At 41.0% G+C, this 14,041-nt stretch overlaps 1 protein-coding gene across 1 annotated transcript in view; it reads left to right on the top strand.

Moving 5' to 3' along the window:
- The window catches only part of LOC148474692 (cytochrome P450 4B1-like), a 120,015-nt gene that overhangs the window by 16,406 nt on the left and 89,568 nt on the right, over positions 1-14,041 (top strand). The window contains exons 2-4 of the mRNA XM_088458235.1: positions 203-347; positions 5,244-5,288; positions 13,181-13,308. Coding sequence (XP_088314361.1) covers positions 203-347; positions 5,244-5,288; positions 13,181-13,308 — 318 coding nt within the window. The remainder of the gene's footprint in view (positions 1-202; positions 348-5,243; positions 5,289-13,180; positions 13,309-14,041) is intronic.

The raw sequence follows: 14,041 nt of genomic DNA, 5'->3' as shown, positions 1-14,041 counted from the left end.
ACTAATCTCCGTCCCTGTATTGTATAATACACTAATCTCCCTCCCTGCACTGTATGATACACTAATCTCCCTCCCTGCACTGTATGATACACTAATCTCCCTCCCTGCACTGTATGATACACTAATCTGCCATGGACAGAATACTGGGAGCAGTAGACACATTTTTGTACTTAGATTTCTTTCTTCTTTTGTATTTTACCAGTTTAAACAAGATGGAAAAGATTTGGACCTTGTGGCTGGGTATGGAAAGCAGTATGGCTATGGATTCCCTATATGGTTTGGAAAATTCTTTGCTTCACTAGTTGTCTGTCACCCGGACTATGCAAAGACCATTCTGACCCGACAGGGTGAGGAATAATCCTGGTTTATTGTATGTTTCTATATGTATATGAAATCTGTGCATAATTCTAGACTGTAAGCTCTCACAGGCAGGGCCCTCCACCCCCTTGTTCTCTCCCTGCACTATATCTGTCTCCAGTACGCACCCGCACGCACGCAGCAGCTATGATCCTTTCTGCTTCCGATTTGGGTCACTGACTGCCAGTGTTACTGTATTAACTCACTTTGCTGTCTTTATATTTCACTGTTTGATTTTTCCCCTCTGTACTGTCTGATTGAACCTATATGGAATTGTTTGTGTATCTTTGTAAGTTTTCACTTCAGGGTTATATGGACAACTGGTGGCGCTGCCTAAATAAAATAATAATAATAATAATAGTAATAATAATAATAATAATAATTATACATGGGTTTGTATTGGTTTTCACCATACTTTCGATGCATTTTTACAAGTACCACAAATTTGTATCACAGAAGTTTAACATCATATTTTGGTTACTATTCCACTTACCATGGGTCATCATAATCCTCTATAGACCAGGAGGGTAGGGGAAATGTATTGTGAGCTGAATCATATTAATATACTAGGACCTAGGGGCCTATTCGTCATGTTTCTGCAAATGTTCTACATCTGCGTCCCCTGTCCTACAAGCCCTCCGCTGGCTCCCTGTTACAGTCCCCTAGGAATCACCGTGTAAGACCCCTAGAACAACACTGGTGAGGTCTTCTGCCAATAGCAGCCACCCACTGTTCCCTTAGAGCATGATGTGCTCACTGGTACTTTTGTGGCCACCTGGTCTCACACTCGGGATAGTAGGGGCTTTCAAGGCTATCCTGAGGGCTACTAGATGTTATGCGGCTGGATGGTTCTGACACTAGATTTGGCCTAAATGGTCTTGATGTTACTTAGTAGGACAAGCTGCGGCTTGGAGAGCTGGGGTGTGACTTGGAGAGCCGAGGTGCGTCTTTGAGAGCCAAGGTGCTGCCTCGAAGGCGTAGGTGCGGCCTTGATGGCCGAGGTGTGGCCTTGAGGGAGGAAATCCGGCCTTGAGAGCTAAGGTGTGGCATTGAGAGCTGAGGTGCAACCTTGAGGGCCGAAACGTAGCACGACCTTGAGGGTCATGTTGCAGCCTTGAAGGCCGATGTGCAGCTTTGAGAGCTGAGGTGCGGCCTTGAGGGCCAAGACATGGCATGACTTTGAGGTTTGAGTTGCGGCCTTGAGGGCTTAGACAGGAAGGTGCAACATAAGGGTCAAGGTGCGGCGCTGATGGCAAGGTGCGACCTGGAGGGCCGAGGTGACCAGAAATAAATAGAGGCCAATTGATGGAGTAGCTGCATAAGCGGCAAGGCCGCACACACAGATCAGACAAGAGATAACTGCAGCTTGTTGTACACCTCCCATACACAGATTCAAAGCTCTGGATATTACAGCGAGAGCAGAGTGTAGGAATAGCAACAGAGCAGAGGTCATATACAGACTACAGGAACACACAAACAGAGTCTTAACTGGCAGGAACCGGGCGGATATGTACGGTTATGCTATAGCCAGCTTATAAAAGGTAAGGCACCAATGATGTGCAAGACAACAAATTGAGTATTAGCCAACAGGTGAGAGAGAACACATCAGCCAGTGTTCCCAAGATTGCATACAGCAGCCCAGCATCTCGATCTCCTAGCAACTGCAGGTGCTGTCCCAGTACAGCATCTACGTTGCCTGGCAACTGAGGGAACTGTCTGGAGATGCGACCAGAGAACAGGTTGTCATGGAAGATGAGTGACAACTGGGGCATGAGAGAGTAACAAGGTATGATGTCGACTTATAACAGTACCCCCCCTTCTTGATGAGAGGTTAAGAAACCCCTAGAATCAGAGTTGTTGGGGAAATTCTTGAAAGAGGCCTTCTTCAGCTCCAGAGCATGATGAAACTTCTCAGGTACCCAAGAACACATATCCCTTCTAATGGACAAAAAAGTGTAACTGTGCCATCTTGCTAAAGCGGTTCACCACTGTCCAAATAATGGTACAACATGAGGAAGGAGAAAGATCCACTACAGAATCCATGGCGATATGGGCCCAAGGTTTTGAAGGCACCGAAAGAGGCAACAGCTGTCCAGTAGGAGCAACACAGTGAATCTTATTCCTGGAGCAGATGTCACAAGCCAGAATTAACTCACAGACATATTGAGTGAGAGATGGCCATCATACCATAAGAGACTCAAGAGTCTTAGAGATCCCCAAATGACCTGCTGTCCTGTTGGAATGAAAGTCCAACAAAACTGCTCCACTCAATCTTTCAGGGACAACAACAATCCTTGAGGTTTACCGGGAGGGGTCTTAACTGAAGAGACTCTGCCAGATTTTGTGTCCAGCCAGCATGAATCCGGGAGCAAGGAATGATGGGCTTGTCGAAGGAAACTGATTGCTTGACTGGGAAAAAACTTCGGGAGAGAGCATCAGCTTTAAGTTTCTTGGATCCAGGCTGGAAATAAATAACATAATTCAAGCGGGTGAAGAACAATGCCCAGTGAGCCTGCCTAGAGTTCAATTTCTTTGTAGCCTCGAAGTAAGATATGGTCAGTCAGGACTATGATCTGATGTTTGGCCCCTTCAAGCCAGTGTATCCAATCCTCAAAAGCCCTTTTGAGGCCAGCAACTCATGATTGCCCTCATTGTAGTTCTTCTTGGCAGGGGAGAACTTTTGAAAGAAATCACATGGTTGTAGTCCTGAGGATCCTTCTGAGACAAAATGGCCCCAACTCCAACCTGAGAAGCATCCACCTCCACAACAAACAGAAGCTCCGGATTCAGGTGCTGAATGATGGGGGCAAGGGTTAAAGCTGTCTTCAGGTCATCAAAGTCCTGGATAGCCTGTGTAGACCAGTTAGCTGTATTGGCCCCCTTCTTGGAAAACTCCACTATTGGTGCCATGATAGTGGAGAATGATTTGATGAACCTCTGATAATAATTGTCGAATCTGAGGAAGCATAGGATTGCCTTGATTGTTGTTGGTCAGACCAATCTAAGACTGCCTTCTCTTTGCTGGGATCCATGGAAAATCCAAAAAGGAGACTTTCTTTCCTCAAATTCACATTTCTCGAGTTTCGCATAATGGCGGCTTTCACAAAGTTTCTGTAGTACCAGTCTGACATGACGACATGATCCAGTGTCTGGGAATAGATAAATATGTAGCCAAGGTAAACTAGCTTATGCAAAAACTCATGGAGGACATAATTAATAATGTCCTGGAAGACAGTCAGTGCATTGGCGAGTCCAAATGGTTTTACCAAATCCTTGTAAGGCCCCGAAATGGTGTTAAATGATGTCTTCCATTTGTGACTGTTAGGTCCCAGAATAGACCCCTCCTGCCACAATTATAATCATGCCCCATAACTGTCCCTCCTCCTTCATTAATTATGTCAGATAGTAGCCCCAATCCTCAAACAATTATGTCCCATAGCTGCCCACCTCCGCAGTGCCCCAAGTAGTGCACCTTTTTAGTGCCCCAGTAAGAATCCCTCCTATGCATTGCCCCCAGTAGTGCCCCTTATATGGTGCCCCCAGTAGTAGTCCCCCAGTAGTGCCCTTTGAATAATGTCCCCTGTAGTAGCCCCCTCTATGTAGTGCCCTAGTAGTGGTCCCCCCTAGGCAGTGCCCCCAGTAGTGCCCCCACCCCAATGCAGTGCCCCTTACATATATAGGACAAAGACATACACAAAAACAACAACACTTACCTGAATCCCTGCGCCTGCCACTGTTCAATCCTCAGTCCTCCTGGCCTGCTCTGCACTATTGGAGATCTCTCATCACCCAGTGCAGGAGCCAGAAGGCGGAGCCAGTCATTGGCTGCCAAAATAAACACACACCCACCGGGTAGTACGACCCTTTGCCAGCGGCGGTGTTTGTATCTGTTTAGTGCGGACCACACTCACTGCGGTCTGCACTACACTAACCATTGGCGGGGCACAGGTAAACAGCTCCATGGGCCACGGGCCATGGGTTGAAGACCCCTGCCTTAGAGCTTGATGTGCTCACCGGTACTTAGGTGGCCTCCTGGTATTATGCCCGGAATAGTAGGGGTGCAGCTATACTGAGGGCCACTAGATGTTATGCGGCTGGTGACTGATCTGACACTGGATTTGGCCTTGGCTGACCTGACATTTGGACTTGAGGGTCAAGTTGCAGACTTGGGGGCCGAGATGCAGCACCAGCAGCAAGGTGTAACCAATCAGCTTGTAACTGTCAGTTAATAGCCTGTGCTAGATAAATGAAAGCTAGAAACTGATTGGTCGCTATGCAAGGTTTGATACATTTCCCCCTCTGTGTTCTTGATTGGACAGTTTATGCACCAGGTGGTCATTTACTTGGCACAAGAGTGATATTGCCAGGATACTGCTTCTGACCTGTCCTATTGTACAGCAGAGAAAGCTCAGTGAGACTGATAATTACACTTCATTGCTCATTATCACAATAAAATGTTGCTTAAGATAAGACAGGCAAACAATGTGTGTGAGTGACATTGTAGTTCTTGTTATGTACCATTATTTATTTATTAAGTTTCTTATATAGCGCAACATATTCCATAGCACTTTACAATTGGAAACATATAAATATATAATAGAACAAAACTGGGTAAAAACAGACAGACATAGCGGTAGGAAGGCTCTGCACACAAGCTTACAATCTAAAGGGAGATAGGCATTGATACACAAGGATTGGTGCTATATATTTCATCTTGGTCCAGCCTTGCAGAGGTTCTTGGTGGCTGTATGATCCAGTCACTCAGTAATGTTGCCAAGAGTCAGGAAAATGTGAAAGTGAAGGTTATGTGTTGACTGTGGGAGGGGATGTAACTAGATATGGAAGCTATGAAAGTTATGTACCATGATTATGTTATGTCCTTACAGATCCAAAGGATAGCTTCGCCTACTTCTTCATAACACCATGGATTGGTAAGTTACAGGAGACACTCATTGTAGACATTGTACTGGACATTCCCCACAACTCTGTCCACCAACTGCCAATAGTTCCGGTGACCTACATAGGTAAATGCTGTACTAATTGAAAGAATCTCCCCTATATTTGTAAAAGTCCCCTAGAGTCACTCTAGTGAGGGCTTCTGCCCATAACAACCACCTGTTGTTCCCATAGAGTACGACCCACTCACCAGTACTTAGGGTGCCGCCAGGTCTTAATCGCCAGACAGTAGGGGCTTATGCAAACAGCGGGAGTTCACAAGGTACAACTGGAGAAGTAGTGCTCAGGTAATATTAACATAAAGAGCAGCCTGTAGCCATGGACACAAGCAAGATAGAATGCACACTAATACACAGGTAGTGTGAATATAATTAAAATGAACTAAAAGTGTCTGCTGCTCTCAAAGACAAGGGGATTACTCGATCCTAATATATAAACTATAGAAATGAAAAATAAGAGAGTGCTAACACACAGTTCTAAAATAAAAATATATTGATTTATTGATGCCTTTCCTAAATAGGAATTACCAGCTCTTTAGCACAAATATATATAACTATTGTTAATAGTCCAATAATATATATCAATGCATATGATTTAAAAAATACTATGACATTATCTATGTAGTACAATCAATTAGAAAAAATTATTATTAAATATCTAAATTTTCATGACCACATAGATCTCTAATCAAACAGGTAAAAAAAAACACACCCTCTAACTAGATTGTTACATCTAGATATTAAACACCACTGTGTCTTAGAGATTGAATACCATAACGCTTAGTTAAATTGATTTTATATATTTGTTGCACTGGTAACACTGTAGAGAGAATTAGATATTTATGTGTCAGTTTGTTTGGACAATGCAGAGTTTTTTTGCTGTTATATAGACAACACGACTCCCCACAGTAAGAGTTACTATCTTTGAACTCCTGAATAGTTCCCATAAGATCATACACTTATTTGTGCAAACAGATTGAATTCTTGGCATTCAGCTATTTGTGTTTCAATAGTCAGTAAAATAACTGCTCAGTGATCACATTGGGATTGATGCATACAGTACATATATCAAAAAATTACGGCCATGAAAAATCTGTATAAAAATTATTATTATTTACCACGTCCTCCTGATATAACAGGGATAATTGATTATGTCATTTTCCAGCTTGTTCTCCCTTTTCTTTTTAGCCTCCGCTCTGTGACTTATACACTGCGGCTCTATCCACAATTCAGCAGCCAAAGTGCCGGGGGGTAAGGAGATTCCGGGAGGCAGGGAGACGGCCAGTTTGTATCCCTGTTGTAGGTATGGGGAATGAGCGTGATGCATTATTAGTGGTGTTCTCCTCCCCATCAGCTCCGTACAGCTCTGTAATTAGCGGCTGCCTCTCAGGTCTTTATGGCCAAATCCCGGAGCACCGGGGGAGACAAGGGCTCTCAGAGATGTGGATAGGATCAGCTGGTCCCTCAGGCAATGAATCGGAGCATAAAACGCGTTTCTCCGCCTCTGTAAAACATCAGCGGCTTCCTCAGTCAGCATGTTCTATGTGTTCTCTCACCAGCTCCTTTATTTGCGCCTAAATAGTCAGCACATGTACAGGCAATGTACTAATCAGGTTTCTTTTTCTGATTGTCGATGTAAAGTTAGCTCTTAATTATATGATGTCTGTCAGGGATTTTTTGTTTTTTCTACAAAATATATATTTTCATCTTTTTTGCATCTGTGATTGTTACTAAGTTCTTTTTATTCCCAAAAAATCTAGGATTTATGGACATTGGAAATATTTCTTATATATTAATATGTAACATACAGAAAGAGAAAAAGTGTAAAATAAATAAATAAAACCATGAGGTTACTATAGACAGAGAGATATTTGTATATATAAAAACCTATAATCATATATGCACCAACATATACATACATAATTACAGGCCATCACATACCATCCTAACATATATAGTTGGACATATAGCCAAAGTTAGCGATAATATTCCCTTTTGTGTATATAACTAAAAATAAAAAACACACAACCATTATATCTCATAACATATAGATAGATACATATGTATATTATGAATGAAAAAGTCAGAAACTATATGTATTCCACAGCGTTTGGTTCAGATACTTATAGCTATAATATCCTATTTCCTTCATTGTCAGATAGTCTGAATTAGCAGCATATTCATACAAAGAATAGTAACAAATAAATAAAATTCAAGGAGTTATAATTTCATCAGGTCAGACTGTTATTAGTATAATTGATAAAGGTATAAATGACTCTATCCTTCCTAGTTTACCTGGCCCAAAGGCACCTCTGGTAACCATACATCATACATCTCTATAGTTGGATGGATAGAACCACCTTCAGATTATACTAAATATTATTTCATTCTATAGTGTCATTTAGAGCATTAGGTAAAAGTGTACCAAGCCTATAGATCCAGAAGCCTCTCTCCGACACAGCACACTGAACCCATCTCCTCCCCTTGATGTTCATTTAATTTGTTCTATACCTTTTATAGAGATTTCTTTTTGGGGAAGACTTTTGCATTGTGTATGTGGCTAGACAGAGGATGGGTTTTTATCCCTTCATTAATATTTCGCCGATGCTCCATAAGTCTTGTATGGAGGATTCTTGTGGTCCGTCCCACATATTATTATTATTATCGTTTATTTATATGGCGCCACAAGTGTTCCACAGCGCCTTACACAGTACATAAACAAATAGATTGATTTACAGTGACTTACAGTACAGTACAGTACAGGACATGGATAATATACGTACATACTGTATCCCACATCTACACTGTATTATATATATAACGAAAGTTGCTTCTGCAGGTGATAAAATCCTTTATATAGAATTTGTCACCATTATAACATGAGGAGAATTCAGTTTCTGTTCTTGTTGTGTGTAGACATGTGTTACATGAGGTCTTTCCGCACCTATGACATCCTGGAAACCAGTTATTCACGTTTTCTGTTTGTTATAATTCTTCCTTAAAGTGACTAGAAATAGAAACAAATGTAGATTTGCTGTTATCTGCCCTCCTAAAAATCACTTTTCCCTGTAATTCTACTGCGCCTCTAAGTATTGTGTCCAATTTTAGTAGTGATGAATTTTTCTTTATTATAGTTTTAATTTTTTGTGCGCAACTATTATATGTTGTTGTGAATAGTGATGATCTATCTTCTTTATTTTCATATTTTATTTCTAAAAGATCCTCTCTATCTAATTTCTCTGCCTCATATCTAGTCACTTTAAGCGAGAATTATAACAGAAAACGTGAATAACTGGTTTCCAGGATGTCATAGGTGCGGAAAGACCTCATGTAACACATGTCTACACACAACAAGAACAGAAACTGAATTCTCCTCATGTTATAATGGTGACAAATTCTATATAAAGGATTTTATCACCTGCAGAAGCAACTTTCGTTATATATATAATACAGTGTAGATGTGGGATACAGTATGTACGTATATTATCCATGTCCTGTACTGTACTGTACTGTAAGTCACTGTAAATCAATCTATTTGTTTATGTACTGTGTAAGGCGCTGTGGAACACTTGTGGCGCCATATAAATAAACGATAATAATAATAATATGTGGGACGGACCACAAGAATCCTCCATACAAGACTTATGGAGCATCGGCGAAATATTAATGAAGGGATAAAAACCCATCCTCTGTCTAGCCACATACACAATGCAAAAGTCTTCCCCAAAAAGAAATCTCTATAAAAGGTATAGAACAAATTAAATGAACATCAAGGGGAGGAGATGGGTTCAGTGTGCTGTGTCGGAGAGAGGCTTCTGGATCTATAGGCTTGGTACACTTTTACCTAATGCTCTAAATGACACTATAGAATGAAATAATATTTAGTATAATCTGAAGGTGGTTCTATCCATCCAACTATAGAGATGTATGATGTATGGTTACCAGAGGTGCCTTTGGGCCAGGTAAACTAGGAAGGATAGAGTCATTTATACCTTTATCAATTATACTAATAACAGTCTGACCTGATGAAATTATAACTCCTTGAATTTTATTTATTTGTTACTATTCTTTGTATGAATATGCTGCTAATTCAGACTATCTGACAATGAAGGAAGTAGGATATTATAGCTATAAGTATCTGAACCAAACGCTGTGGAATACATATAGTTTCTGACTTTTTCATTCATAATATACATATGTATCTATCTATATGTTATGAGATATAATGGTTGTGTGCTTTTTATTTTTAGTTATATACACAAAAGGGAATATTATCGCTAACTTTGGCTATATGTCCAACTATATATGTTAGGATGGTATGTGATTGCCTGTAATTATGTATGTATATGTTGGTGCATATATGATTATGGGTTTTTATATATACAAATATCTCTCTGTCTATAGTAACCTCATGGTTTTATTTACTTTTATCTTTTTCTCTTTCTGTATGTTACATATTAATATATAAGAAATATTTCCAATGTCCATAAATCCTAGATTTTTTGGGAATAAAAAGAACTTAGTAACAATCACAGATGCAAAAAGATGAAAATATATATTTTGTAGAAAAAACAAAAAATCCCTGACAGACATCATATAATTAAGAGCTAACTTTACATCGACAATCAGAAAAAGAAACCTGATTAGTACATTGCCTGTACATGTGCTGACTATTTAGGCGCAAATAAAGAGGCTGGTGAGAGAACACATAGAACATGCTGACTGAGGAAGCCGCTGATGATTTACAGAGGCGGAGAAACGCGTTTTATGCTCCGATTCATTGCCTGAGAGACCAGCTGATCCTATGAGAGCCCTTGTCTCCCCCGGTGCTCCGGGATTTGGCCATAAAGACCTGAGAGGCAGCCGCTAATTACAGAGCTGTACGGAGCTGATGGGGAGGAGAACACCACTAATAACGCATCACGCTCATTCCCCATACCTACAACAGGGATACAAACTGGCCGTCTCCCTGCCTCCCGGAATCTCCTTACCCCCCGGCACTTTGGCTGCTGAATTGTGGATAGAGCCGCAGTGTATAAGTCACAGAGCGGAGGCTAAAAAGAAAAGGGAGAACAAGCTGGAAAATGACATAATCAATTATCCCTGTTATATCAGGAGGACGTGGTAAATAATAATCATTTTTATACATAATTTTCATGGCCATGATTTTTTGAAATGTTTTAGAAATTTAGATATTTAATAATATTTTTTTCTAATTGATTGTACAACATAGATAATGTCATAGTAATTTTTAAATCATATGCATTGATATATATTATTGGTCTATTAACAATGGTTATATATATGTGCTAAAGAGCTGGTAATTCCTATTTAGGAAAGGCATCAATAAATCAACATTTTTTTATTTTAGAACTGTGTGTTAGCGCTCTAATTTTTCATTTCTATAGTGTGAATATTAGCAATACTAGGCAATAATATTGCAGGGTAATTACCACAAATCAGCATGCACGGTGGACTAGAACAGAATACGATTGTATATAAACACCGCTACATAAAATAGTGGCATTCACAAACAATGGATATATTGCAAGATGTTATAGCAATAAACTCAGATACACATGCAACTGGCAGTATGGAATTGCAAGAGATATGTACATATATTGCAGGATGGAAGAGCAACAGTACACAACACAAATAGCTTGCAGAGTGGATCTTTAGCACAATGAATGTTCCAGGTACAGGTAATGCAAGGCAGAGCCAGGACAGGAACCAGGAATAGCAAGCAGCAAATACAGGAACAGGGACCGGATATCACGACTTCCACAAGAAACTACCTAAAGCAAGGCAGGAATTGGCTGGCTGCCCTATAACAGAACTCTGGTCATTTTATACAATATTTTTTATAATTTTGCCCCTGAAGGAAAGTTTGTGTACATTGAACCATCAAAAAGCAAATGTTTCACTCTCTCAGTCATGCTAAAAAATGTATTTCGGAATATTTGGATATGGGAGATTCAACCGGTACTGGGAAGTGTTGTGCTGGAAAATGGTATACAGGTTGTATGGAATATTCCGAAATATGGAATGAAACCTTTAATTTTTGATGGTTCAATGTACACAAACTTTGTCTAAGGCACAAATTATTAATAATATTGTATAAAATTACCTTCACACTATCTGTATAAGGTGTATATATAAGATAAATGAATTTCATGTATGTACACAAACTCTGTTTGAGCCACAAAATGATTGAATATATTGTATAAAATGACCTGCAGGCTGTGTGTATAAGGTGTATATAACACATAAATGCAGGCTGTGTGTATAAGGTGTATATAACACATAAATGCAGGCTGTGTGTATAAGGTGTATATAACACATAAATGCAGGCTGTGTGTATAAGGTGTATATAACACATAAATGCAGGCTGTGTGTATAAGGTGTATATAACACATAAATGCAGGCTGTGTGTATATTGGGGTCCTATTTCCAAGATATTTCATTATGATATGCAAATATTCCGTTATCCATAATACCCCTGGTCCCAAGCATTTTGGATATGGGAGACTCATCCTGTGCTAGGAAATATTGTACAGGGTGATGGTGTACGAGGAAATGGTGTACTGGGGAATAGTGTTCTGGGGATAGAGTACTGGGGAATAGTGTTCTGGGGATAGAGTACTGGGGAATAGTGCTCTGGGGATAGAGTACTGGGGAATAGTGTTCTGGGGATAGAGTACTGGGGAATAGTGTTCTGGGGATAGAGTACTGGGGAATAGTGTTCTGGGGATAGAGTACTGGGGAATAGTGTTCTGGGGATAGAGTACTGGGGAATAGTGTTCTGGGGATAGAGTACTGGGGAATAGTGTTCTGGGGATAGAGTACTGGGGAATAGTGTTCTGGGGATAGAGTACTGGGTGTTGTCCTTGGAAATAATGTACTGTAAAGCTGAAATAAACTTCCCTTTATTCAATGTACTATTATATATATATAGCAACCCTTCTGTAATTCCAGTACCCTCATAAAATGGGAGCTATAATGCACAAATAAGTAAATACATAAGAAGCTCTGGGTATCCCCATTGGATGCAGGTAATGGACTCTGGTGTAATAAATGCCTCCCTGTCACCCTAGGGAATCACCTGGAGCTATGTGGAGGCAACAGGGGTGAGGTGATAGTCCCAGCACCTTCTGAAACATACTGGGCTGGGGAGTCATTGTCCTGGGGCATTGTCCGAAAATGTAACCAAAATGGCTCACAGCCTAGTACCGAGCGCTAGACCCAGAGCCAAGGCTCCTTGCGTCATGTCATTAGGGATAATGTGGCACTGGCTCGCATATAGCTGGTGATATGGTGACCAGTCTGCCCTGGCAAAGCTGATTACCGCATGTTCATGAGGACTGTGTGCCTAATATAGAGAGATTACGCAATGCCGATATGTACACAGAGCGAGCAGGTGTTAGCCGTTGCTAGGATACGCTTTGGAAGACATTAGCATATGTTAGTAACTGCGATCCGTAAGAGATTGCAGTAGCAATTCTCGGAATCAGGCCCTATGATCACTGTAACCAACCCAAATTATTGCAATGGGGCTGGTCGTGCATTCAAGGGGTACATGGTGCACCCCATTTTTCATTTAAATATATTTGATTTACAGTATATACAGTAAGATATGTGCAGTATTGGTACTGCTGTTATTGTCATTATGTACTTTATGCTAGTCCTGGGGAAAGGGATAATAATACACCTCCCGAGAGTTATATTAGCACCTGCAGGGGGCAGGTTACAGTTACGCCCCCGGCCTAACGCTATAGGGCCATAGAAGTGATTTATGTGTGTATTCATGGCATGAGGAGCAAATGGATTTCCCATCAACTCTATATGAAGCCCTACGTCTGTGTCCTCAGGGAAAGGGTTACTGGTGTTATCGGGACAGAAATGGTTCCAGCACCGCAAACTGCTGACTCCGGCCTTCCACTACGATGTCCTGAAGCCGTATATCAGGCTGATGTCAGACTGTGCCAACACCATGCTGGTAAGGAGAGAATGTATACACCGTGCTGGTAAGGAGAGAATGTATACACCGTGCTGGTAAGGAGAGAATGTATACACCGTGCTGGTAAGGAGAGAATGTATACACCGTGCTGGTAAGGAGAGAATGTATACACCGTGCTGGTAAGGAGAGAATGTATACACCGTGCTGGTAAGGAGAGAATGTATACACCGTGCTGGTAAGGAGAGAATGTATACACCGTGCTGGTAAGGAGAGAATGTATACACCGTGCTGGTAAGGAGAGAATGTACACACCGTGCTGGTAAGGAGAGAATGTACACACCGTGCTGGTAAGGAGAGAATGTATACACCGTGCTGGTAAGGAGAGAATGTATACACCGTGCTGGTAAGGAGAGAATGTATACACCGTGCTGGTAAGGAGAGAATGTATATACACCATGCTGGTAAGGAGAGAATGTATACACCGTGCTGGTAAGGAGAGAATGTATATACACCATGCTGGTAAGGAGAGAATGTATACACCGTGCTGGTAAGGAGAGAATGTATATACACCATGCTGGTAAGGAGAGAATGTATACACCGTGCTGGTAAGGAGAGAATGTATACACCGTGCTGGTAAGGAGAGAATGTATACACCGTGCTGGTAAGGAGAGAATGTATACACCATGCTCGTAAGGAGAGAATGTATACACCGTGCTGGTAAGGAGAGAATGTATACACCGTGCTGGTAAGGAGATAATGTATACACCGTGCT

This window comes from Taudactylus pleione, unplaced genomic scaffold (genome assembly GCF_031769625.1).
Source record: "Taudactylus pleione unplaced genomic scaffold, aTauple2 ptg000819l, whole genome shotgun sequence".
Taxonomy (NCBI): domain Eukaryota; kingdom Metazoa; phylum Chordata; class Amphibia; order Anura; family Myobatrachidae; genus Taudactylus; species Taudactylus pleione.
The sequence above is the reverse complement of the archived record's forward strand: the minus strand, read 5'-3'. Positions and strand labels throughout refer to the sequence as shown.